This window comes from Seriola dumerili, unplaced genomic scaffold, assembly GCF_002260705.1.
Source record: "Seriola dumerili isolate Sdu_G_001 unplaced genomic scaffold, Sdu_1.0 BDQW01000012.1, whole genome shotgun sequence".
In the NCBI taxonomy this organism is placed as follows: domain Eukaryota; kingdom Metazoa; phylum Chordata; class Actinopteri; order Carangiformes; family Carangidae; genus Seriola; species Seriola dumerili.
In genome coordinates, this window is record NW_019174267.1 from 1089938 (window position 1) to 1117415 (window position 27478).

The 27478-nt window shown below is 40.6% G+C and overlaps 2 protein-coding genes across 2 annotated transcripts; one reads left to right on the forward strand and one right to left on the reverse strand.

Annotated features, from left to right (window-relative positions):
- Window positions 1-11891: 11891 nt before the first annotated feature.
- On the forward strand, window positions 11892-14420 carry gtf2a2 (general transcription factor IIA subunit 2). The gene is made up of 4 exons (XM_022750414.1): window positions 11892-12107; window positions 13462-13566; window positions 13784-13941; window positions 14256-14420. Coding segments are annotated over exons 1-4 (336 nt in total). The 5' UTR covers window positions 11892-12035; the 3' UTR covers window positions 14257-14420.
- A 1163-nt stretch (window positions 14421-15583) lies between these two features.
- On the reverse strand, window positions 15584-25964 carry LOC111225182 (zinc finger protein 395-like). The gene is made up of 11 exons (XM_022749891.1): window positions 25875-25964; window positions 22998-23180; window positions 22593-22750; window positions 22380-22489; window positions 21591-21790; window positions 21401-21501; window positions 20582-20708; window positions 20393-20491; window positions 19912-20004; window positions 18738-18808; window positions 15584-18425 (listed from the first exon to the last, which is right to left on the reverse strand). Exons 2-11 carry the CDS (start codon window positions 23172-23174, stop codon window positions 18314-18316), a joined length of 1248 nt encoding a protein of 415 aa, XP_022605612.1. The 5' UTR covers window positions 23175-23180; window positions 25875-25964; the 3' UTR covers window positions 15584-18313.
- Between the last annotated feature and the right edge of the window lie 1514 nt (window positions 25965-27478).

Genomic DNA, 27478 nt, shown 5'->3' on the forward strand with positions numbered 1-27478 from the left:
TTGGCATGTTTATTACTGTAACCATGACAACCGAGGTTCGGTACGCCTATGGGTTGTATCAGAGGGTTGATACCCCCTGCCCCCCGCCCTTATAGGGGTGCCCCAAGGATCAGTACTGGGACCCCTCCTCTTTGCTATAAACACCACCTTGTTCCCACCAGATAGATGAAGGAACACCACCATCAACTAAACCTCTCTAAGACTGACAAGATAAACAACTGACAGATGACAGAATAATGTATAGAAACAACTATGGGCCTGGTAATTACACATGTAAGATTAACTTTTAAAGTATGAACAAACACCTGTATCACATTCAAGCTGCAGGCTGTCATGCAGAGGGCTGGGACTGTGGTGAATCCATCACTTGGCACTGCGCTTGGTAATTATCTAATTTGATAATTACATGTACTTTTACTGTCACTCACCACTACAGAATAGAAGAGAAAGAGTTAAACAGTTAAGCCAAACCCCATTCCTTGATCATTAACTACAATTGCATTCTATGCAATTACACAGTCACAGTTTTGTTTATGAGTGACTCTGTTGTGTAAAATTAGCTGTTTCTATTTATATATTTATTTGTAGCTACCTACATGCAACATGACTCCAATATTTTCAATGAAATTTCCTTGAGACTGACCATGAAGTGAATAAATGCACAAGGCTAAGAATCAACAGTCATGCTAGCCCCTCTGTGGGCTGTACATACTGAACTAACTACATTATCCTAAATGTTTCCAGCAATTTTCAAACCTCGAGAAATCCCACATTTTAATCATGGTAATACTCCGTTTCATTTGGGTGCCTGTCAATGAGTCGGTCGACGTTGTGGTTTCCTACCAGAAGTTTCCAAATTGACTTTTATCAGGTTTTAAGCCACATTTTTAAGATATACCTTTAAGATTTTGTTGGATTTCAACTGTATATTTTAACCAGATGAAGGATTTTAGACATCGCATGTCTGCTTCCTAGGTTATCAGAGAAACAAACAAACATTGGGCGGCTTGACTCCCAGCCGGTCCCTGACATCCGATGTCCGCTGAACAGCATCAGAGAAAATCTAAATTTTAACATGAGACTGCTTTATTCTGTGTTTCTACTGGTTTTAACCCCCTGGTCTGTTGGTTATGGAGTGGAGGACACCTCTGTGGATAATTCAGCTACTGGTAAAAACTTCCTTAACGTCTGGATCATAAGTTATCAGAGAAACATGCCGAGCTAATGTTAGGTAGGTTCAAATCCCAGCCCCTCCAAGACGACCTGTGTCCGTGCTGAACACTGTTTACCAATTTTAGTGGATTAAAGATACTTTGATCCAGTTTCATCTGCTCGACCCCCCCCTCTATAGTTTGAACCCTGCTTAAATATAAGCTCAAGATAAGGAGAAAATGCTTAAATACTTAGGAGAACATTTTAAATAAACCTTAAGCATGAAATTAAATGTGTTTTGTGCAACTGTTTTTAAGGAATCCTGAAGTCAGACTTTAAGGAAGTTGAGGTAAATAAAGGCGCCATAAACTTTTTGAGGAAGTACAGTGGTTGAACTGTGAGAGACAAAATAAGAAAGATATTGTGTCTCTTCTAACTTCCTCTCTGGGTGATCACTTTACATGTAAATCCTGGTGAAATCACAGCTCAGACTTTGTCTTTAACTGACGTGAACGTCATGGTCATAAAATCAGGATTTTAGCAGCAGCTTGGGCGACTGCTGGTTAACATGTCGTCTTAATGGACCACGTTTCAGTCACTATTTCAAACTTGTTCCGTTGTCGTGACAACAGAAACAGAAAAACATGTAAGTGAGAACAGCTTTATTGTGAATTCAGCTGAAACCAGCTGATACTAGGAGGAATGCAAATACAACTCATTGATGTCGGTTTTTTACAGCAGTTTTCAACTATTTCCTCCACCTCAGCCGGTATCTGGTATCAATGACTCAAAGGTTTAAAAAACACCCATGCAAACTATATTTAAATGGTGTGCACACCCATTTGGGCCTCTTGCTTTTCTAGTACTTGTTTATTCTGCATTTTTCCAGGTGTCACACCCAATGCGCTTAGATTGTGGTGGGAAAAGCTGCCAAATTTTACTTGCAAGCTGTTGACGCATAATTGCTGCCAACAGCTGCCTTTCAGCTGTGACGATCTTGTTCTCTCGGTCTTGTGAAGGAAAGTGGAAGTTTCTGTCTCATACTTACGTGAGTCGTACATAATCACTAAACATTCTTGCTTCGAGAATCAACTGATCATTTTCATGTGACAGGAATGTGACGAGTACGCTGTAGTCTGACCAAGAAACATGACAAGACAGACAATCCTGATTTTATATCCACGACGCCATCTGACAAAATCACCAAACACATCAGTGAAAGACAAAGACTGAGCTGTGATATCAGCTGGGTTTACTGTAAAATGATCAGAGATAAAGTTAAAGAAACACGATATCTTTCTTACTTTATTTGCCTCAACCGCAGAAGGTAACAGGTCTTTATTAGAGGCAGGGGTCACTTGCACAAAACACCTTAGGTCAAGATTTTCCTTGAAGTCTGATTTAAGGACTCCATAGAATAAAAACAGTTGCACAAAAAATATTTAATTTCATTGTTAAGGTTTCTTTAAAATGTTCATATAAAGGTGTATTTGAGTTTCAAATGTTCAAATGAACTAACACTGTCAACATTATGTGAAGGAGCCACATTGATGCTGTCATGACCAAGATCTATTGTATTTTATAGATATCTACTGAAATGAGCACGCTAACCAACTAGCTGACACTAGATGCTGTGTGAGTCAGTGTCACGTCTAGTCTGCCCTCAGTCCCACGACCAACAGCTTCCTCCAGAGCTTGAAGTTACGCTACAGCTCCCGATTTAAAAAAAAAAAAAAAAGCTACCGACTAGCATCACAGAGATGCGGAGATGGCTAAAACTCCTACAAAGCGGTCTTTATCTCCATCCCGAAGAACCGCTCTGAATAGAAACCATGTTCAACGGCAAAGAAGCCAAACAGGAGTAAATCCTGGTGTCTTCCCACCGCTGGAGACAGCTCCGGGTAAAGAGATGCAGTTTGACGCCGGACTTTTCTTTTAGAAGTGGTGAGTAACATCTAATGTTGGTCTGTAGTGAAAAGTATCATTAGTGCAAATGTCAAACCGTACTGACGAACACATCAAGTGGCATAAATGTATAACTGATGATGTCCACAGACGTTTTAGTTATGTAGTAGAATTCAGCCTGTTCTTGTGGCTGCTGTCCAGCTAGATGCGTCAGTAATTTACAGTTACAAGTAAGACAAAGAGACTGTTTGATCCAGAACCAGATTCATATCCATCCTTACTATTTATTATACACACACAACAGACCTAACATGTTTGAATATAAAGAACTTATATGATCTAAACTAATTGTTCTATCACATGTTTGTCTGTATCAGGACCAGAATTCCAGTCCAGTCCTCCCCAGTGATGGACCAGCACCTGCCTTTTCTTCTGTGTCTGGCCTCATCAACTATCAAAATCCCCAAAATCATCTCAAACTTCAACTTGCAGTATTTGTGTCAACATTGAATCTATAAGTGTAAAGTAATGTTAAAAACCTGTAGAAGCACAATCTAAATACAATATTTACTGATTCAGATTCAGATCAATTTTCTTACATTTCTCATAAAATATAATATACTGAAGAATTATTCACAAATAGTTCTTCAGAGCCCCGGGATGATCTGAAGAACTAAAACTGGCATTTCTCCATTGGTCTATCTTGCCTGTTAAGGTTCCTATAATGAGGAGGTGATGATGTCACCTCTGAAAGAGGGGGGGCTGTGGAGCTGAGGGGGTGCTGTCTGTTGTTTTTTAGCTTGTATCTTCCAATTCAGTTTTATCTTGTTTTCCACAGTATTCTCCATATAGTTCTGACAACATATGTGGACAAACATTATACTATCTTTTATGTCAGAATCCCAACTATACAGTGAATTAATAAGTCAAATCTAAACATACCACAAAGGTCAATGAATCTTTACCAGAAGTGACGGTGCAACGGAGCAGATGAAGAAAAATCCACCTTCAAACTGCCAGTAATCAGCTGGATCCTTGGAGCATCTGGGGGGAAAAGAAATAACAGCCTAAAGATGTTGTTTAATACTTTTATCATATATTATTATTATCATCCCCATATAAGATGTTTTACCCTCCTCTTCCCCTTTTAAAAATGAAGCAGAGTAACAGTTTACTCAGAGTACATCACCTTTCATTAACAGCAGTGAGTGACCGTTTACGTGCTGACGTCACTGTAGTGTCTCATCGCCAGTCTCTGGAGTTTCTGTTTCCGGTAGAGTTTATTGCTGCTCTATCTGAACACAGTTAATGTTGTTGTTTTCTTCATTACAGTGACTAACTACCTGCTGTACATTTAAACTGACCAGTTCTGCTCCAGCACCCACAGCTCTCTGCTGCTTATAGCGAACTTCACTGATTCAGCATTTGTTTACATGCTGTTTAGAACTGATTGTTACTTTAGCTTAGCAGTTAGCTCTGGCTTCTCTCTCTCTCTTGCTCAGTGTGTGTCTCGGACCAACAAATTAACTTGTTCATAAGAGTGTTGTGTTTTTGTATCTTCAGAATATTGGATTGTGATGTTTATTACAACTTCAGCGATGTCTGCTGTCATGCTGTGGACACACAGCTCCGCTCGCTAACCGGAGCTACAAACAAGATAGCATGTTAGCTATTACTCACTAATCCCTGAGTCGTCATCTGGAACATGGTGAACAATGAGGAACTGGGTGATGCCCGGCGATGGGAACCATGAGTGGTAGGCTGGAGACAACAGTCCAGACCAAGCGATAGCTGCGCGGGAGACTTCTGCTCCTCAATGTGTTTCCTGGTCCTCTCTGTCTAAGTGTACAAGTGTGAACAAGACAGTTTTCACTTTACTCATTCTCTTCACTCATTTACCTCTCATCAGTTCGTTTAAGCTTTAAACCAGCTGACAACATTAACACAAACTAGCAACACACAGTAAAATTAGCTAGCAGTTAGCTTTTCACTTTAACACACGTTAATTACGCAGTATGAACATACATACTTAATGACATTTGTTTATCCGTCTATAGCATTATTTAATCCGAAATAAACTACATGAACACAAACAACGTCACCAAAACAATAGAGTAAATGTTTTCTTACCTGATATTTTTGCAGGATATAAATTCACTTAACTTCTCTTAGGTGACCAAACAGATTCCGTCCGACCTTTCCTAATATTCCAGTTCTCCATTAAAACCCTACAACTCAAATTCGCTCAAAATAAGAATTTATCAGATATAAAATGATCCAGGAAACAGGAGACCGAGTAGCAGTGCGGAGTACAGACACCCAGCAGCAGCACTCCCACTCAACACGTATTTTCAAATTTGATTCGTTATGTGTTTATGGTCTGAATCGCTAGTTTGAAGTTTTCTTCAATACAACTTGATTTTTTAATTAATCTTTTTTTTTAAATTATGGTCCAATTTAAAAGATGATAGAAGTTAAAGCAGAGTGGTTTTAGTGATTGACACACAGGGGGACCTGCCTGTTGATCCGGATATGTCCGACACGTTATGATATAACGTGTCGGACATTTGACTTGTCATTTTTGTTTTCAGTTGATGAAAGTTAGCTCCAACATGTTGTTTGCCTGAAAATGTCTTGTTCTGCTTTCAGTTGTTCTAAAAGACACTCAGAGGAGTCAGTGGTTAATTTTTTTTAAGCCTGTTTCTTTGCTAGCCAAAATTAGCATCCCTGTTAATATCTAATATAAATATATATCTAAATAAAGACTGCCAACATAAGGTGACTGGGGAGACAGCGCCATGACGTCATATACAGATGCTAGAAACCAACATGGCTGCAATGAACTGAAACCTGGCTCTGTGAGCAGTCCACAGTCAGTAAGTGAAATACTTGGTGAATAAAATTTCCCGAACTGTTGTATCTTCTCTGCTTGCAGAAATCAACTGCCTGGTACTGGATGTGAGTCCCACAGCGTCGGAGGTTTTATTTTCTCAGCAAAGTGGTTCCACAAAGGGTTTATATCTTGATGCTTCCTGTGAACAGTGCAACATCTACTGGCCTGAATGCAAAATGGGTAAATACAAACATTTGTACATCACAGATTTTATGCAAGTATGAGGTAAAGCATGATTGTATTTTGTATTCCAAGCATATATTTATATACTGTAACAGCAAATAAAAATGTTTTGTATGCATCAAATGTCATTATCAGTCAAGTTAAGCTAAATGTCTTTGTTTAAACAAAGTGTCAAAACTTTAAGTTGGTTTGCAATGTGGGCAAAGAACATGTAGTTTCACTTTTAAATGTCAGCTTTGGTGGTTGTGCTGTAAAGGTGCAATATAAGATGTGGCCAGAACTTTAGTTTAAAATGTTCAAACAATGAATTAACACGCTCAACAGTGTGTGACGCAGCCACAGTGATGTCATGATCAAGATCTCCATCTGTTGTATTTCAGAGTCATCTACTGAAATGCGCATGCGCACCAGCCAGCCCCGACCTGTCCTGTGTTGTAATACCACTTTGTGACACTAGATGCTGTGTGAGTCAGTGGAGCGTCAAGTCTGCCCTCATCAAAAATAAGGACAGGTCAAGCAGCTGCTCTTTTGACTATGAAATATTTCTGAAGCATTCTAAGGACTTCAGAAGATAAAAGATGAATCAATCATCAATTTAAACCTCATTTAGCATATACTAATAAAAACAAGACTTAATAAATCTGAACAAGTGATACATGTACATGTGAAGAATTTGTAGAAGAGGTTCATATCCATAAAAACAAACACATTAGTGGTGAGGCAACACAAAGACACTGGAAGAGGAAGAGCTTCAGTCAACATCTGTGTCACATGCAAAGCTCAAAATTCCTGCAACTGTGTGACACTGAGGTTACAAGTAGAATTTAAATTCAGGTGTGAAAATAGGATCTAAATTCACGTTTGTGCATGTGAAACAATTGCGCTTGTGTCAAAGAGATTTGTATTTGTTGAAAGTCTGACTCAAAACTGAACAAACGATCAGTGTTGAGGTTGAACAAAGCACAATTTGTTTTCACATGCACAAACTTGAATTCTCATGCAGATTTATTTTTCAGGTTTACAAAGGTTAATTTACAACTACAAATATTGGAATTATTTGTAAACATTACTTTATAAGCTCAATGAGCCTAATTTGAACTGGGGGCTAAGTCGTCCATTCAGCCAAGGGACAGGGACAAAAAACAGGGACAAACAGAACAGAGGGGCGGGGCTAGCTTGCTAGCATTAGCACAGGAATAGCATCTTGTCTACATTGATTACAATGATAATGGCGGTTATGTATGTTTACAGTATATAGAGCTGCCCCCCCCTTCCATTTTTATTAGATCTAGTATTAGCAGCTGGCTTGCTTGGATTTTTGAATGAATTAATTTATCGATTTCATTATAAGATTGCAAAATGAGAAGTGGGTGAGCTAGTTTGCTATCAGTAGCATTAGCTTTATTTTATTTATTTATTTATTTATTTTAATTTGGTTAAAAAAACAGGGACAAACAGAAGGTGACACAGGGGGCGGTAGCTTGCTAGCAATAGCAGCTAGCATTGGCATTAGCTTTTTTTTTCTTTATGGGTAAAAAAACAGGGACAACCACAACAGAGGGGCGGGGCTAGCTTGCTAGCATTAGCAGCCACCAATAGATTGCAAATAAACGGTTGGCTACCTAGCATTTGCATTAGCACTGATCATCAGGATTAGCTTCTTTTCTACAATAATGACATTGATTACAATGATGTCGGCAATGTATCTGTGCACGTACAGTATATAGCGCTTTTTTGGTGAAAAAAAACAGGGACAACCTTGAAAACCTGCCTTTGCTGTGTTCACACATTCTTTCATTTCACAATCACTGATGTCACTCCTGGGAACACTCAGAGCTTTAGAAATGGTTTTAAACCTTTGACCTGATCGATGCCTCATTACAGTTTTATCATGGAGGTCTACAGAGAGTCCCTTTCATTTCATGGCTGAGCTTTAACACGTCCTCCAACCTGAGCAACCATAAGGTTGTTTGTTACAACCTTGTATGACACACAGGAATGTCTCTAGGCGACAGGCATACCAGGCTTTGGTTGTCACATGCTGTAAACATGTGGAGTGCACCAACAGCAGTATTCCCCAACCTTCGTCGTCATGGTTGCAGTTGTAATTGCTTGGTGAGGTTTAGGAAAACATTGTGGTTTTGTGTTAAAATAAGTACTTTCTTAAGATTAGACAATCTCTGTTGTCATGGTTACAATAATAACAACGTGGTTAACTAAAGTTCATTAATACCTGATTCTGGTCATAATAATAGCTTCTGGATTACCATGACATTGTGTACAGACATTCAGGTCCTGCTCAGAATGAACTGTAATAACTTTTATTTTGAATTATTTTAAACGTTTTTCATTTTAATTCTTTTTTTTTTTTTACCATCATCAGTTAAAATTTTTTCTCCATGATGCCTGTAAAACTAATGGGATTCCCATCAGCCTCAGCTGTAAGTAGTAAATGTTTGCATGCTAACTGTTGAACTGTGGCAACCATGGTAAACATTATGCCTGTTAAACATTAGCATTTCAGCATTGTCACTGTGTGATTACAGTGGTAAATAGGTTTCAACTGCAGATTATCAAACTTAATAATAATCTAAACTAAACCAACTAAAAACAAATGAAACAGTAAAAAGTCAATGTCAAATGGTGAATGTGTCAAATGTAAAACAGTAGATCCGAGATTTCAGATCAGAACGATGTGTTGTAAGGAGGGAAGAGCAGATGTCTGGCACTACATCATGGTTGCAGTTCAGACTTTATTTTGGCCTGGGCCATGAGAGGCAATGGCCGGCCTCTTAAGGTGTTATTACGTTGGGACTCTGCGAAGAGACACACTCCGGATCCACACAGCACAGCAACTCATAACCACTGCATAAAGTTCAAAATGATTCAGGCACGAGATATTTAAATCTCAATTAAAGTGCTGGCACGTGAATCCTTGCCAGATTGTAATAAAAGAACAAAGTCAGGTGTCAGGTGTGGTGTGTAACACCTGTCTTTAAAAATAAAATATGGGCAATTGAGAATCATGATTACCAATAGGTGGTGTCCACCCTGTGTGGACTATGTAGGGCACCACCCATCACGACTGTGAACATGTGAGCAGACATTTAGCTCAAAGCACCACGGTTTAAACCCCTCAAAATCCTCAAAATGACCTAGAGGAAGCTGAGGAAGAGCTTTGAAAAATACTGAGAGAATGTACAGTTTTTATCATGTAAATGTTGTTTTGATTAAATTTGTCGATGAAGCCGATATGAAATCAATTCTTACATCCTTAATTATTTATGAAATTATGACAAATTGATCGCAACAACTTTTGCTATGTAAATAAAACTTATCCTTATTATCATCATTATTAATTCATAACCTGTCCCACTTTTTCCTTATATTAATTCTGTTATGGTTTTTATCTCACATCAAAGTTAGGCAAAAACTCTCATTCTTGTTCTCTGGAAGGGACTTTGGTTTTGGATTACTCAAAAACTGCACAATTAAAGTACTTCAAAGTAATTGTGCAAGTTGTCTAAGAAGTACTAAGTATAAATATATTAGGATCATGAACTACTTTCAAATGATGCACTGGCAACAAGTGGCAGCTCGTAGTTTTTTGCAATATATTTGTATATATTAGTATATTTTTTGTCTATTGATGTTTTTTTTTCTACGTCGTTCTCCATCTTCTGAGGCCACAGGTTGAACATGCACTAGACCCCCTACAGTTCGCCTACAAAGAACATATTGGATCACATCAAATTCAGGTGAAAATGTTATTCTTCTCCTCTGGAAAGGACTTTAATTGTGGATTGCTCAAAAACTACATAGTAAAAGTACTTCATAGTACTTTTGGAAGTAGAGCTAAGTCCAGCAGTATAAGTGTTTTGAACTACTTCAGAAGAAACTCTGACGTTTTTTTTATTGTTTTGCTTTCATCTTTCAACACACATTGTGCTGTTAAAAGAAATATTGGAAATTAAACCTGACGCCATCTTTTACCTTAAAAGTATTCCTTGGTGGGATTTGCACATAGGCTGTAGCTATATAAAGATGGCATCGGTTTCTTAAGCTCAGAGTCGCTATCTTGGCAGTGCCGTACTCCGCCCCTAATGCCCAGCTAATCTAAAAAGGGTCAAAGAAGAAGGGCGTGTGTGGAGCCGAGACTTCGGTGAATACCGGTTGTTGGCAAACATACGCTCACTCACCTGTCATTCAAAGAGGCCACGCCCTCAACTCTTCATTACTTTAGTCCTTCATAAAATGTAAACAGATGAGATATATAAACAATTTGTCATGAAGGTGGAAATAGCTCATTTTTATTTGGCTTGTGTTTCAGTGGGTGGTGAGGCTCAAAGATTAGGTTCTTGTCTGTGTGGGGGGGGGGTTCTTGTTGTCTTTAATGTCTTTAATTAAAGACAGTGTTGTTCCTCTGAGAGTTCAGGTACTGCTTTCTCCTTCCTCTATTTGAAGGTTTGCCACAGATACTGGTGAGCCCATAGCTCTGCCAAGCTTTAGTCGCCCCTAGTGATGTTAAGGCAGAGGTCCAGCAGTTCACACATCTAGTCTGGATTGAGGTTGGTTGTATTGTGTAAGGTGTTGTCTTGTAGCAGGCGTATCTTAGTGATGGTGAAGTGAAGCTTTACGAGCCAGTGAAGCTTTCAACACAGTTTGTATGAAAAAAAGTTTTTCAAATCAAAGCTCAACGTCGACCTCTGCTGGTCAAAGTAACCGACCAACACGTAGATCTCCTTGAAGCAAAAACAAATGAATTGATAGATGAATACATTAATGAATAAATACATAAATAAATAAACATGTTCCACTCCAAGTAACTGAAAAACAATAAAAATAACATTTTGCATTATGGATTTGGACAATTTCTCTTTTGTAAACAAGTAAAAACTCGTGAATTGAAGAAGTAAACAGCTGGGGAGAGAGGAGGGAAGACATGCAGCAGAGGGCCACTGCATAAGGACTAACCCTAAATGGTGAGTGTGCCACCAGGGTAGACTGAGCATCCAGCATGCACACGTACTTGCAGTTGGTTATGGTGAATCTGTAAAGACTAACAATGTACTGTAGGTCAGTCTACTGCATCATAGCTGTGTTGGAGCACCACCCTGTGGCTTCCTGGGTCCCTGAAAATCACAACGTCACATCAGAAACATGGGAATTCCTGTTTGTATTTTCACCACCATTAAAGAAAATACTTTTCATGGCAGGTTTTCTTCTACACTCTAATCCAGCTTCATTTATTTTTGTCATCTCCATCAAGATGTGCTAATTAACTTTTTCAAAGACTTGTAAACAGATTTTAAATAATTACATTTGAGTAATTACATGTAACCTGACTGGTTGCTACACTTTGATTATGTTTGTTAAACCAATGACATAAAGAGAAGTCTACACTGAGACAATGTGGTGGAGGTCAAATTTATTTTAAAGGCAAATCCCAGAGTTTCACATCATAACATAAAATCTTTATCCAGTCTTAATAATAACATTGTGGAACTTCAGGGAAGTTTTATGAAAATTTTACTGTATATTTGTTTGTATTTTATAGTTCAGTTTTCTGTATTTTATTTTATATTCTATACTGTATTATTATTATTATTATTATTATTATTATTATTATTATTATTATTATTATTAACGACAGGGTCTGAATTAGTGCAAGTCTTGTGACAGTAGCAGTATGAAAATGTACGTCGGCTTTTATTTTTGAAATATTTAACCGGAAGTGTCGTTAGCTTGTCGGCGCTCACAGCTGCACGTAGTGGAGGGAAGCGGCTAGCTCCGTAAACTCCGATAGCTCTGTTAGCCCTGTTAGCTCCGTTAGCTCCGTGAGCCCCGTGTGAGTTTGTAGGATAGTTTACTGTAGTTATTAGCACCTTCTGCTGTTCCCACCATGGCGTACCAGCTGTACAGGAACACCACTCTGGGAAACAGTCTACAGGAGAGTCTGGACGAGCTCATACAGGTGACACACATCACACATTATGGCTGCTAGCTCGTAGCTAGCCCAGATTAGCGCGCTTCTAACGGCAACAACGACGGTCAGTTACGCTGTTTAGCTCATACCTGGCTAACCATACCTTGGTAGCTGCGGTTTGCTTCAGCTATTAATTCAGAAGTTAACATAAATATTCTCATGTTTTCTGTCTGTAGTGTTGACATATTAAGGAGCAACTGTGGAGTTAACAGTAACTGTATGTAAACAGTAAACAGTTTAGCTAGCTAGCCTAAGCTAAACTAATGTTTGTTAGTGACACAATAACTGGTGAATTAAAGATCATTATTATAATTATGGTATCTTCCTGATAATTTATTTATTACTAGACAGGGTTCTAGTCACCTACAGCAGTGGTAACATACACAGACCCAGTATGAGAACTGGTCCAGGATCTGTGAAGGTCCAGCTCAGGGATGCACTGTTTACCTCCTGTATCTAGGTCATTGCTGTGTAGTTCAGACATGGGGGACGTGTCTACTATTAGAAACAAAGTGTTTTTAATATTTGACTTTCCCTGAGTGACATGTTCCTGTATTATGCTGTAGTTTATTTAGAAATTCACAGTGATCACTTTCACAATCTTTTGACAGAACTTGAAACATAGCGAGACACGTTCACTTCCTGTCACCAACTGATGCGTCTGAGTTAAATCTTACTCAACTTTGACCCACAAAATTGCAAGCCTCTCTGACATCCAGCCGATTGGAGATAGATAGGCTGAGACTGAGCTCTCATTCAGAAAGTATTGTTTGACCCTAACCCTTAAATTCTTGTTTAATATTTATGCACAAAATAATACAAGCAGCACAGAAGGAGAGATGCTGCAGTGAGTGTGAGGACAGTGACAGAGGTTAATGACAGTAAATAGTCTGATACACATGTAGTTTAACAGCTTTGTGGACTGCTGTTATTAGCCTTTCAGTGATGCTATCTCCTGCCCCCCTCCTGTTTTTGGCCACAGTACCAGAGTAAGTTTCACCAGGTGGATCTTGGTCTGACTGCACCATAAGGAGCTCTATGGCTCAGAGGATTAAGATACTGTATGTCAGGATATAGATACACACAGGACTTGTTAGTGGGAGACATTCAAGGTCGGTTTGGTCTTTTCATCGGTTTGTATCTGCTCTCTCACTGCCGAGAGCAGAAAATAATCAAGTGTTTAATGCAGATCGGTGCAACCCTACCTGAAATTAAACAAGCGAGATATAATGTGTTAATTAATGAAGGTTGTGTTGTTTGGATTAGGAGTTGCTGCTTGTGAACTGTACAACACTGTCTGTGAGTGTGTGTGGACGTTAAGTGAAATCTGGTGTGTGTTCAGACTCAGCAGATCACTCCTCAGCTGGCTCTTCAGGTCCTCCTCCAGTTCGACAAAGCCATCAATACAGCGCTCGCCAACAGAGTCCGCAACAGAGTCAACTTCAGGGTGAGTTCCTCCGACATTTATTTCAATATGTCAGATACATATTTATTTATACATATTGAACTTCATATTGTCAGGCGTCAACTTTAAAGGACTCGGATCAGGGTCAATTAAACATAGAGTGATGACTCCCTGGATGTTTCAGGATGTTTGTGAACTGTAACCGTGTTGAGTTGTTTGGACTGGTGCGTAACTGGGTCACCGTGTCTCCGTCCCACAGGGCTCTCTCAACACCTACAGGTTCTGCGACAACGTGTGGACGTTTGTTCTGAACGACGTGGAGTTCAGAGAGGTCACCGACCTGGTGAAGGTCGACAAGGTCAAGATTGTGGCCTGTGACGGAAAGAGCGAGTCGACCCAGAACAAAACCGATAAATGGTTAGTAATAAATTTACTCATGTTTCATATTTCACATTGACACACCTGTGCTGTGATGTCACATGCTCCACCAGGTGATCATACACCTGATGTCACAAATCAATGATCAGGTCTGATTTATTGTAATATCATTGGATCAATGTAATGACATACTTTGCTTTTTAATTGACTCTCATTTTCTCCACAAGCAGTTTTTCCGTTTAGTTTCTTGTATGTCATGATATAAGACTACATGTCCCATAATCCTCCTCTCTGCTCTCTCTTCTTCTCTTTTTTTCCTGTATTTAACGTCACTTTGTTCTTCCTTTCTGCAGACTCGGCTCCAGCGTCGCAGAGTGGCGTCTCTCCTCGTGTGTTCGGTGTCGGTTGGAGCCGCAGATGGACCTGGACTGTACATATAATTTATTACAGCAGAGCCACAGCTGAGAAGGGAGTGTGTGTGTGTGTGTGTGTGTGTGTGTGTGTGTGTGTGTGTGTGTGTGTGTGTGTGTCAGAGTGGACCAGTCACTGTACCTGCATCAGTTTGTTTTTATTATCAGTTTACAGGAGTTTGTGTTCAGTTTGCTGTTATAATTGAGCTGAATCATCTTTAATAAAAACTTTATTTAAAACACACGGAGGATTCTAATTGGTTCGTTCAAGCTGAATAATGATGATGAAACTAAATTTCTATTAGGAGCCTCAGCTCCTCAACTGTTAACTTTTGCTGCTTTGTCTAATGTATAGTAAACTGAAAAGTTTCATGACGTCATCGTTGACTTCAGGAAACTGTTCCAAGTATTTTTCCCTATTTTTTCAACTTTAAAAAAATCAAGATCCTTGACATTTTATGGACCAAATGATAAATCTAGGAAATAATTTAGTTGCTCTAATTGATTCGTTAACCACTTCCTGTGAGGAGTCATGTGACGTTATCTCAAGATAACAAAGCTTGTTATCCCAAGATAACGAGATATTATTAGGAGAAAATAATTTTGCCTTGACCTCAGACACTAAATCGCAGCAACGCTCCTGAGTAACTCGTTAGCTGACGAGGACTGATGTGAAAATGATCTTGATTGAAATGTTCTCTGATACGTTGATCAATGCGTTGTCCTGACATTTTCAATTTACAGCTCTATAAGTTTCCATTTGCATCTGATCTCTAATTAACAAAGTAATCATAAAGAGAAAACAAGATTTGTTGTCTCGAGATAATGGGATGATTATCTCGTTACCTCGGGACAACAAATCCTATTTTTCTTTCTTTTCTTGTCTTTTTCTTTTTACATAAAAAACCAAACTGACATTTTATAGACCAAATGATTAATTGATAAAATAATGTAGTCACAGCCCTAATTGACTCGTTAACCACTTCCTGTGAAGAGTCACGTGACAGTCGTGAACCGAGGTTGCTCTTTTCATCAGTCAGCATTTATGTTTTTCTGTGCGGACATGATGGAGGATAAATCTTGGTAATAACTGATCCGTCTAATAATCCTCACTACACCTTCCCACCACACTACAGACCACATCATCCGCATCTGGTTTAATGTCAAGTAGATTTTCACATACGAAGAATATGCTTCATTGTTTTGGTGCGAAACAATAAACACAGAAGAAAAGAAAGATAAAGCGAAATCATCAGAGCCATGAGGCAAAGTCAAAGCTTTTCCACTTTATTATAACAACATCAGGATTTCACATCATGTATAAAAGAGTGCATCTTAAAAATGGTACAGGTACAATGATCAACATTAACGTCTCTTAAACACATAGAATATAAATACACAACTTTGTCTCAGTTTACTGCAAATCAACCGTCAAATGACTGAAGTATAAAATGGCTTCTGGAATAGACTTCACTGTAGATATGGGCCCAGTATATATCTGTGTATATACACTAGGAATTCATCAAATATATACGTCTCAGTGAGTGTGTATGTGTGTGTTTTTATTTGTACTTAAACAGACGTCTTGATCAATACTGCATGTGGTTTCATCAGAGAGGAAATGGCTTCTGTTTCCAAACAATAAAACGTCTAAGCTGAAGCTGAAGGAAGTGAACAGAGGCGCAGAGTGGTGATGACATTTACAGTGAAGTCTGATAATTATCTGTTAATCAGTGGAGATGCAGACGAGGTAACGGCGGGAGAAATTTAAAGATTTTGTCACCTGACGTGATGAAACGATCGATGGCTTCAAAATAAAACAGTGTGAATTATTGCAGTTTTAAAAGCCCTGATGCACCAACACATTTAAAAACAGATCTACATGTATTAAAGCTGCACTGACTCCAAACATTCAGACTGGTTATCAGGACTGACTTATTTCTCTAATTTTATTTGAATAACTTGAATTTAATTTACTTTAACCCCCTTTAACAACTCATTTAACATTTATAATCTGTATAAACACATGAATAAATGCTTTATAACAGTATAATGTGCTTGTCAGGACAGTTTAAGGGCTTATTAATGTAAAGTATTTTATACAGCAGGCTCCACTTGTGTGTGTTCACAGGAGAAGTTAGTGTCGTTTGCAAATACATTAATAAACACAATTGTCTAATAATCGTTTATATCCTGTTTATAAATGTTAAATAAGGGGAGAAGAGGTAAACATCAAAGATGAATTTAGTCTTTTTTGATTTCCTCTCGTTTTCTCCATCAAACACCAACAACAAACTTTACTCCAACAGAATAAACTTTACAGTAGAACCAGAGAATGTGTCTGCAGTGATTTAGTGTTTGGTCAAAATCGAAGCCACGGAGGTGAAGACATCCTGACAACACTGAATGTCTCACAGTGCAGCTGGATAGTGAATTATTTACATGGCAGCTTTATGTTTTCCTTAAAGGTCCAGGAAAAGCCACAACTTCATTTAGGAATATGCTCAGTGTGAGAACAGTTTGAAACTTGGTCTGGATCTCTCCAAGACCAGAGCCACAGGACGAAGATTTAGTATTTATTCTGTACTTCAATGATGCCGACACCAAGACAAATGAGCTAATTAGCTCCAGTTAATACAGGGCTCATCCTGGAGCTTTCGTTGCCCCGGGACGTCTATAAGGTCCTGGGGCAGCTGCCGACTTTGCCTGTGTCAAACTTTTAAACACCACAGTGTGTCACGAATGCTATAGATCTGTAATCCCTGGGTCTGAGATGACCTGAGGACATCACTGTGACCTTGTTCTTTTCTCCTCCGCTGCCACAGAAGACGTCATACAGCTCGAGCCAGACCACCGCTGGTGGGTGAAATAATGGAGGGACCAGAATAAATGAACTGATTAAGATCAGCAGTCAACACACTGAGTCACTGGACCAGAGGCTGACTGATGCCAACGTCCTGAAACACTGAGAAACTGCATCTGAAGGTTAGCTGCAAAACCTGGAGGAACGGAGGCCGAACCGTCACTGACTGAAGCTGATCCTGAGTCAGCTCCTCATGGACACCCTGGTTCCTGTTTAGCACCAATGAGACTCTTTAAAACCTCGAATCTGACGTCCCGACAACTCCAACAGTAAGTTTTTTTGTTTTTTTTATCAAACATGTATTTAGTTTTTTAGTTCTGATTCTTAGCGTTAGCATTAGCTCTGAGCACGGTAAAATAAAATGCGGCTTGTTATTGGAGGGAAATATTTACATACTGCTGAAGCTACAGGGAAAGACTTTTCACCCAATGAATATGAATAATAATCTGTTTCTTTGATGATACTGACTTTAGTGACGACTCCCAGGGCTGCTAGGTGAACTGCAGGAGCTAACGGGTAACTGTAAAGACCCAGTGACCCACTCCTATTCATCTTTGGCTTTGTAGACACTGTGGGGGGGGGGCTGTTAACTCCACCTTCAATTCTCTAAACTGTTCATAATTAAGACTTGCCGTCACCGCGCTGAGTTAACGAGTCTGCTATTCTGGATATTTAGATGAATTCGCAGCAGGTCTCCTCAGAGGTCGATGCTGTCCGGACACACACATGTGGGCGTATCATTAAACTCCAGTCTCGACGAATCAGAGCCGAGCGTGTGCTGTTGAAGTAGTATGTGTTCATCCCGACACAGAGGCTGGTTCAGTTCAGATGACCTGAGGAGCGCAACAGGTGACCGGGTCAAAGGTCACATCGTATGTCATCAAAAAGCACCGACAGGACGCAGGTTGTGTGAGATGACACAGCAACAAGATACACATTCAAAAATTTAAAAAAGACACTTCTAGAAAACGTAGAAAGAGTATAAAGACAAAAAAATAATGTCTGGTTTCAGATGTAAGAAAGTATAAAACATCCACCAGGTGAAGTTCAGCTACTTGTCAACAGTCCGTCTCTGTTCATCGTCCTCCTCCCTCCTCCTCCGCCTCATCCTCCTCTTCCTCCTCCTCTTCCTCTCTACTCAGTCCAGGAAGCGTTGACAGGCTTTCTTCCAGCGACAGGCCGTGCACCACTGATCTCTGTGCTCGATGCCATAAACTTTACGACACTTCTTTGCTTCACCACGAACCCTCCTGACACACACACACACATACAGAGAGAGAGAGAGAGAGAGAGAGAGAGAGAGAGAGATTGATACTGTTAATATTATCAAATGTCTCTCTGGCTGTTAAAATCCTGGGGCTGGTTGAACAAAACACCTTAAGTTTTCTACTTAAATATATCACTTAAGGTTCAATTTCTGCACAGGTTTTACTGACTTTAAAGATTCCTTAAATACAAAGATAAGGAAGAAACCTCAAATACTTAAGTGAACATTTTAAGGAAACTTTAAGGAGGAAACTTAAGGGTGTTTTGTGCAACAGTACGGCAGTACCAGTACTGACCTGCAGGGGGCGCTCTGATGCTGCAGCCACTGCTCTCCTACACTGATCGAACGCACCCGAAACGACAAGCCCTGAGGAGGAGACAGAGACAGAGACAGAGTGGGTGTTTGATTTATTTTCTTCATCAGTTCCTCTGCTGTCTGATGCTTCGTGTTGTAATAATAAAATAATAATAATGTGTGAGCTGCTGCTGCTTTAATGTCCTTTGTTGTGGCTGTAAAAACAGGCTGCAGTTTCCTGCGTCGGCCTGCAGGTGGCAGCACTGCTCAGTGACACACTGATGGAAAATGTGACCACAAACCATCTGAGGGGATTTTCCTGCCGGATAAAAACCATCAGGGAGGAACGCACACATGCAGGCACGCACGCACGCACGCACGCACGCACGCACGCACACATACCCCCCCCCCTCCAGTGTAAAACCAGTTTTAACAGGCTTCTCTGGGCTGGTGCAGGAAATCAACAATAGACTGCTGTACAGGATTCAGACTGAAAACAGAACTGGATTGGAGAAGTGTGTGTGTGTGTGTGTGTGTGTGTGTGTGTGTGTGTGTGTGTTTTGGGGATGTCCAGTAATAAGTGAATAATGTAAATCTCAGTGAAAGTCCACACTGACATGTTTGTTCCGTGTAGGACACGAACAGAGAATCTCAAATTTCACTTCTCGGACTTTTCTGGACTTTTTTGTTTTATTCATCGTGACAGACGGTTATTTCCTCCTCGTTAGAAACACTCACCATGTAAACAACTCGTTTTCAAACGTTAAACACTTCAAGCATTTAATAACAATAACAACTTTTAATTTCCCATGAGTCAAAGCCTCGTGGGCGCTGCAGTTGCTAAATGCTAAAATAAACAAAACTCTGTTTCGTCCCATTCACTCTTGGTCTGGTGACGATCAGCTGATCAGACAAAACAAGTCATCTTCAGATCAATGATTCAATTTGTTTGATTCCAGTTATTCAGGTCAAAAACAACGGCTTTGTACATCACGACCATGAAACATTTTATACCTTTCTCCTGAGATAAGTGGTTACAGTTCAGGTTCAGGTACGAGGAAACCAACCTCACTTCCCTGAGAATCGATCACCAACCCTTATAAAAGAGTCGTCGGTCCTGTTCCCTGCAGAGTCTTGTACCAGGATTAGATCAGATAAAAATGATGGCTGTTTACCTGTCTGCTGTGGCAGGTGGTGGGAGGGGCCATCGAACGACAGGAAGCTGTGCTGGAAGCTGCTGCTGAGATCACATGGCTGGGAGGCAGAGCCTAAAAAAAGTATAAAACTGTTTAATTTAAATATTCTGTTTTATACACACAGAGACATAATCGTTCAAAATAATACATAAGAGAAAAAATATGTTCTGAGTTTTGCATTTTTTACATTTATGAAAGTCACCGTGTGAAGTTTTTGACCTGCAGTAGCAGCGTATGGAGCCATGTTTTTTATGAGGGGGTCTCCATTTTGTTTGTATTTTACATGTTCAAGCTCATGATCAAAAACTGTCATAAATCATCTGGATTTATTTAACATGAGCTCAAGAAAACACAGGATGTGTTTCTTTACAAGAAAACACTTTGTGATGTTTTATTATTTTAAAGACTAACTATGCATCCTGCACTAACTGTCAGTCACTGTTGATAAGCCCCGCCCTACCTGGTAGGAGTGCTCTGATTGGACCTGCAGGAGGCTGCCGGAGGAGGAGGGGGCGGAGTGACTCAGAGTACCACAGGTTGGAGATGGGGGGGATGGAGGGGAGGGAGGGGGAGGCTGGGGAGGTGAGGAGGGTGAGGAAGAAGAGGAGGCGGTGGGGGAGGGGGAGGCGGGACCAGAGAGGAGGGAATGCTGCTGCTGCTGCTGCTGCTGCTGATGATGATGAATGATGATGAACTGATGATGGTCCCTCTGGATGATCTCAGTGTAATAAAAATCCTCCTCGCTGCGAGAACAACGCTCGTGTTCACCTCCACGGCTGGGGGGTCAAAGGTCAAAGGTCACATCAGAACTTAAACAATAAAAAAATTAAACTACCCTTCTATCTTATTGCAACATTGATTCATCAGGTATGTAATTTGCTCAGTTATCCAAAAACCTTGTTATTTCATTTAATTGATTTTCAAAAGTATGAGGCACAATTTAAATTAATATTACAATATAAAATAAGGTGCTTTATTCTGTAAATCACTAAAGGTCTAAAAGTCCCCGGAAGTTTTCTGGACTCATTATAGATAAAATAAAAGTGGTACATTTACAAGTAATTAACTTAACTATTAATTATTTATATTTTACACTGTTAGTATGAATTAGATTTTGACTCTACTTTTATTTTCAATTTCAAATTATTACATAATTTTGAATTATCATGACTATTTTATTATCTTATCTTATTTATTTAATTTTCATTTAATATTTTTTTCTCAGCTTTTGTTTTTTATGGCAGAACTGAACTTCCATAAATAACAGATCCAGGTTTTATTGTAGTCCACTTTGCCTCATTGATGCTTCCAGAAGATAAAACTCAAACTAAAGACACGAAGATGCTTAAAATAAAAATTATAATATTTCCCATTGATGTGACATTTTTATTCCTTCATCTTTTTTGGCAGAAATGATCTTCCATAAAAAACACATGAAGATTAGAAGCATCTGTCAGGTGAGTCTTACCACAGGTGTGTCGTCCTGATGTGACGTTTGATTCCCACAACTGACGTCAGCACCTTCCCACAGCTGGGCCACAGACACCTGTAGGCCACTTTCACCGAGTTCTGCAGGAGGAAACAGGCCGTCAGCGCTCACCTGTGTGTGTGTGTGTGTGTGTGTGTGCGTGCGTGCGTGCGTGCTTGTGTGCGCACACCTTGCGTTTCCGCGGCGCCGGCTCGTCGAACACCTCCTCCAGCTCCATGTCCAGGCCCTCGTCGGGGGGCGTGGTCGGGCTGACGTCGGGCTCTGCGATTGGTGGAGAGGGGTCCGGGCTCCCGTTGGTGCGGCCGACGCTCCAGTAGCCGCTGCTGCTGCTGTCAGAGAGGTCGCTGCCGCCGGAGTCCGTCAGAGCCGCTGAGACACACAATGTTTAGTATTTAGACTGAGTCCGTAGGTGGGTGTGGTCAGCATGTTGACAGGTGTCATGGCTGCTGCGATGACATCACAACATCACAACAGGTTTTCATACCGTAGATTTATCCCATTCTCATGGACACGATATCTCAGTGACTCCTCGACAGAACTTCTTCAAATTTGGCACAAATTTTCACAAGGACTCAGGGATGACCTGATTAGACTATGATGGTCGGAGGTCAGAGGTCAAAGATCACGGTCACAGAGACCTCACAAATTGCAACTTTGGTCTTGTGAATGCGATATCTCAAGAACTCTTCAAGAGGATCCCGTCACATGACACGATATCTTAGCAAGGCCTTGATGGACTTCTTCAAGTCAAAGGGTCAAAGGTCTAGGTCAGTGTGACATCACCAAACACTTTTTAGCCATAACTCAAGACTTCACAGCAATTATGTGATTTCACACAAATGGCAAATATTTTCTCTGACTCTGGATAAACAGGATGTAACCTGGAACTAGTCTGAGTGGCGGAGGGATACGACCACAAGGAGGTGATTCTAGTTGATGTTGGTGTTTGTTGTTGTACCTGTTGGGTCTGGGGTCACAGGGCTGTGCAGCAGAGGGCTGCAGGACAAACTGCTGAGAACCATCGCTGCCATCAGCTCGTCCATGTCCACCTCCTCTGGACTCCTCTGACTGCAGGAGGACAGGAAACAGAGACGGGAGGAGACCGAGGTGAGAATCTGCTTCTTAAAAATATGTAGAGAGACAAAAGACAGAGACAGAGAAGATGTCTGACCTCCTGGGGACGTCGATGCAGGACGAGACAGACCTGCTGCTGGACAGGGGCACTGAGGAGGGATGAGATGAAGACCAGGCAGAAACATCACTGCGCATGAGGTCCAGCTGATCCGCCACTGCTGGGGATTCACCCCCTCCCCCGCACTGGAAATACACCTGAGAGGGAGAAACACCGTCAGTCAAGACAAACTTCCCCAAACATAACGTCTTTTTGTCTGTGAGTTTCCCACAGGGGGATTTCATCATCATCATCATCATCATCATCATCATCATCATCATCATCATCATCATCATCATCATCATCATGTCCATCGGAGGAACTGAAACATGGCTCTGGGATTTTCTGTCCGTGTTTAACAATAAATGTTTATTTCTGCTGCACTGGACAGAAAATGTGACTCACCTTCAGCCCAGGATGACCTTTGACTCTGCTGGAGGCCTGTTGTCCTGCTGCCGTTGCCACGGTGACGCCGGCCTCACCCGTCTCCAGGTGCATGTGTGCTCCTGCCGCCACCGGACAGGTGGAGCTCACCAACGCTCCGAGCGGGGAACGCTTCCCCAGACGAGTCTTTGGCAACATGTCCGTCTGATGGAGGAGAAACAGCGGCTTCAGTCATTCATCACCGGGATATAAAGGGAACTATGGAGGCTCCTGTAGTCGTTTCAGTCTGAACCGGAGTGGGAGACGGACCACAGAGCGACGCTGCTGCTGCTGAACATACTGAGGTAAAGTTCTGTACAAGACAAATCCAGCATAATGTCCAAGAAGACAGTGTTTCTGTCAGAGTAGTGACTGTTGACTTGGAGACGGCCAAGTGCATTTTCCAAATCACAGGAGCTGCAGTTCTTTTTTTAGTGAAGTCAAAATGTGTCTCGTCGCTCTGCATTGTTAGCATTAGCATTGTTAGCAGCATCAGTGTTGTGGTGCCCCGGCCTGCAAATCATATTCTCCACATGTAAAGAAACATGTTTGTTTGGTACAAGACAAGAATCACATCATCATCATTTTTATTCTTTTCAGTCAAAATGAAAGAAATTGATCTTTCCAACTGAAATCACAAAATGATTCTTTTTCATGTTATTCAGCTGAATAAGCAGAATAAGTCATGTGCAGACAGGTTTATATAAAACCGTCCGACCACTTTAATGGAGAATGAAAATCACAGTTCAGTGAAGCAGTGAAAGAACCGTCTCAAATTTAATTTCATCCAAGTTGTGAGGTGGATTCTGTTTCCTGTTTGTTTCAGATATGTGTCGAAACACATCTCCATGAACAAGGAGACACGTCGCTCAGGACCCAACAGTAGTGAGGTTAGACACCCCCCCCCTCCCCCCACAGTGCAACGTGACTTCAGCAGCTGTGCAGTGGCTGCTGGGAAATCTGAAGCTGTGGATTAAGTTTGCCGGTCAGATCTGTTCTATGTTCCACAGATCTGAGTGACATCACGGTGACTCACAGGCTGCAGTGTCATTTACAGTCAGTACGCTGAGTGTGTGTGTGTGGATTAAAGTAAACAGAACAGATGGGTTCAACTGTTCATCTATTTCTTTATCACTGTGCATCTGTTGACAACAACGATAATTAACTAAACTACAACTAATTAACTAAACTGTGTTGCCGTGGCAACATGGTAAAACATGACATCCACCCCATCCCACCCCTCCCTCCCCATTGAAGGTTTCCTGTTAATCAGTGAGTCACAGAATGAGTTTCAGAACAAACAAACACATAAACACCTTTAAATAAACATAAACACAAACACTGGATCAATATAGAAACACCCGGCACCAGATACTTCACTTATCCCTGAGGGGAAGTTCGTATTGTTATTGTATATAGTATTTCTGTTTTATCTTATTTATTTCAGATTCTGTTTCTATTTTATTTACTTCTTATTACATCTCCCCTTTTCTGATCTGGCGACCCTCGGGAGGGGCCCGACCCCTCGACTGAACTGTCTCAGCTCCACCTGGAGCGGCTGCAACGTAAAATGATCAATAATTAATATTGTCAGATAAATTAATGTTTAACTCTGACTGGGCCGACTTTCTGCACAACAAGAACTTTTATACTAAATTTGGCTGATGATACTTCTGTGCTTTTACTTTGGAAGGATTCTGAACCGATCACTGATCCAGGGGTTTCTTATGTCACTGTTGGGTCATTGACCCAAACTAAAACACTTCTAATCAGCTCATCCTCTTTTTAAACTCATCTCTGATCGTTACAACATGTGTCCCTCACAGGTTTTCTAATGTGTGCACATTGTGTTGCACAACAACTCACAACATTTTGTCACAGGTTTCATGTCAAACTTGTGAAAGTTATTCAGATATTTTACTTCAGGAAAAGTAGAAATTGAAATGAAATCTGAGTAAATGAAAATACTCAAGAACAAGAACCTGATAAATAATTGTGTGTAACATTTATTTAAATTTAGATTTAGTTTAAATAACCAAAGGTAACATGAAAAATAACATTAATAGATGGACTAACTAATAACCTGTATCTTTGACTGGTTCCGACTCACTGGTTCTGGTTCTGGTTCTGGTTCAGTGCTGATGGTGTCCCAGTGATTTTTAAGTGTTTTAAAGTTTAAAACAGCCACACACACACACACACACACACACACACACACACACACACACACACACAGCAACACACACCAGACACCTGTATGAACACACCCCCTTGTCTTGTCTGCTGTTTCGAGCTTTGAGCCAATCAGATTCCTTCAGTGCTGAGTTCACACCCTCCACAATAAGAGTCCTGAATGGACACAAAAACAGCTCCGAGTCAGACCGTTATTTTCTCTGTCAGTCTCTGAGTCAAATGGTGCCAAGTGTTGATCTTTAGTTCCCAACAACAACAACAACAACAACAACAACAACAACAACAACAACAACAACAACAACAACAACAACAACAACAACATTCAGGCTACAGACAGAGAAAAGCAGCAGATCAACTGTTCTCTTGCAGAAAGGGCTAAAAACATGTGATCTATAAATCATGTGGATGAACACAGCTCAGTAACAGAGAAGGGACAGAGGGTGAAGTTGAGTCTCTGTAAAGTTCAGCAGCAGCTCAGTGTTCAGTCACTCACTCCTCTCTGTCACCGATCACTGTCACAGTGACTAAAGCAGGAGCTGCTGCTGAAACATGCTCATGTAAAACAACATGTAAAGTCTTCACATGGAGTCAGATGAAGTCAGAGACTCTGAGACGCCGTGAGGAGAGAGAGAGAGGCAGAGAGGTGAAGCACCAGTTGTCACTTACCTGCAGAGTCTCAAGCTCCAACACAAGAACAACAACACGTCCAGTCTGAGTGTCCACTGCTCCTCAATGAGAGCTGAGGGTGTGTGTGTGTGTGTGTGTGTGTGTGTGTGTGTGTGTGTGTGTGTGTGTGTGTGTGTGTGTGTGCTGCAGGCTGCAGCCAGTCTGAACACCATCGGGGAGGGAGGGGCGTCACACAAAACCTGGACTGGATCCTGGATCAGACTGGAACAGACCAGCTGCTCTCAGGACTCACAACAACACAGGCTCATTATTCTGCGGATCTAATGTGGTCAACATTAACGTGATCAATATCAACATGTGATCAATATCAACATGTGATCAACATGACTTTAATGTGACACTGATCAGTTAAACAATGAATGTGGAAAATAAAACAAAATAAAATGTCTGATCTGATTTTGTTTGTTCAAATAATGTATTTATTTGTTGTTAGACCAGAGCTGCAACATGTAGTCAATTAATTGATCGCAACTAATTTGATAATTGATAAAATATCTTCTTTTTTTTCAAGTAAAAAAAAATAGATTAATGTTACGTTTGATTTCATTATGAAGATTTTCACTGTCAGAACAAACGATTAACAGATTAAATCAGTGGTGAAAATATTGATTAGCTGCAGCTCTAGTTCATACAGTAGAAAATATTGGTGAAATCTGTGGAGAGATAAAAAAAAAGGTAAACAAGATAAATAACAAATTATAACATATAACTTATTTATTATTTAAATTATTATTAAACTTAACCCGGGGTCATGACGGGGTCACAAGCTGGAAAATGTCCCGGTTATTTCATTTCATTCTGAGACTAAATCTTTACAGTTACTGTGATCCTCCTCCATGAGATCCTGCTCCGGGTTTTCCCAGCAGCCTCCACGGCGGCTCTCCGCTCCGTAGTAAACAAGAGAACCACGTGGGGGAGGAGGCGAGCCATGATTGGCGGAGCTCAGCCGTGCAGGAACACACCCCACAGAGGACTGTTGTTTACTGACTGTTCCTCTGCACTGAAGGAGCCTGAACACAACTGACTGTTACTGTTCACCACAGTCCTCCAGTCACCCACAACACCACTGTAACACATCTGTAACACATCTGTAACACATCTGTAACACTGCTGCGATGCTCCCAGTGCGTCTGTGCTAAAACAGCAGTTATTTTTAGTATTTGCACAAGTATAAACCAATCAAAGTACACACAGTACACGCAGTATTACAGTGATTATGTGTACTACACAAACCTGATTAACTACAATATAAGTGCAGCTTCTGTGTTTAACAGAGAATCACATGAACAGTCAGAACAATGTAACTGATCAGCTTCACAATAAAGATTCAAAACTGTTGAATGTCGCTTTGTTTTCACTTTCTCCAGGTTTTAGTCGCAACTTTCATCTCTACACAGTTTGAATACTGTAAGCAGTATTACTGCGTGTACCGCAGTACTGTGTGTAGTTGTGTTACTGTAGGTGCAGTAACAGTGATAACAAAGAGCGGCCTGTGGGCGGAGATCAGCCGCTCACTGATTACATAACCGGCTCTGACTCTGCCTCTCCCACCCCCCTCCCTGTGTGTGTGTGTGTGTGTGTGT

Excerpts from the sequence above, each read along its gene's own strand:
- gtf2a2 (XM_022750414.1), top strand. The coding sequence starts at position 12,036 with ATGGCGTACCAGCTGTACAGGAACACCACTCTGGGAAACAGTCTACAG. Across the intron at positions 12,108-13,461 it reads GTCTGGACGAGCTCATACAG|ACTCAGCAGATCACTCCTCA; the intron begins GTGACACACATC and ends GTGTGTGTTCAG. Across the intron at positions 13,567-13,783 it reads GCAACAGAGTCAACTTCAGG|GGCTCTCTCAACACCTACAG; the intron begins GTGAGTTCCTCC and ends TCCGTCCCACAG.
- LOC111225182 (XM_022749891.1), bottom strand. The coding sequence starts at position 23,174 with ATGTTGCCAAAGACTCGTCTGGGGAAGCGTTCCCCGCTCGGAGCGTTG. Across the intron at positions 22,490-22,592 it reads TGCATCGACGTCCCCAGGAG|TCAGAGGAGTCCAGAGGAGG; the intron begins GTCAGACATCTT and ends GTCCTCCTGCAG. Across the intron at positions 18,809-19,911 it reads CCACCTGCCACAGCAGACAG|GGCTTGTCGTTTCGGGTGCG; the intron begins GTAAACAGCCAT and ends TCTCCTCCTCAG.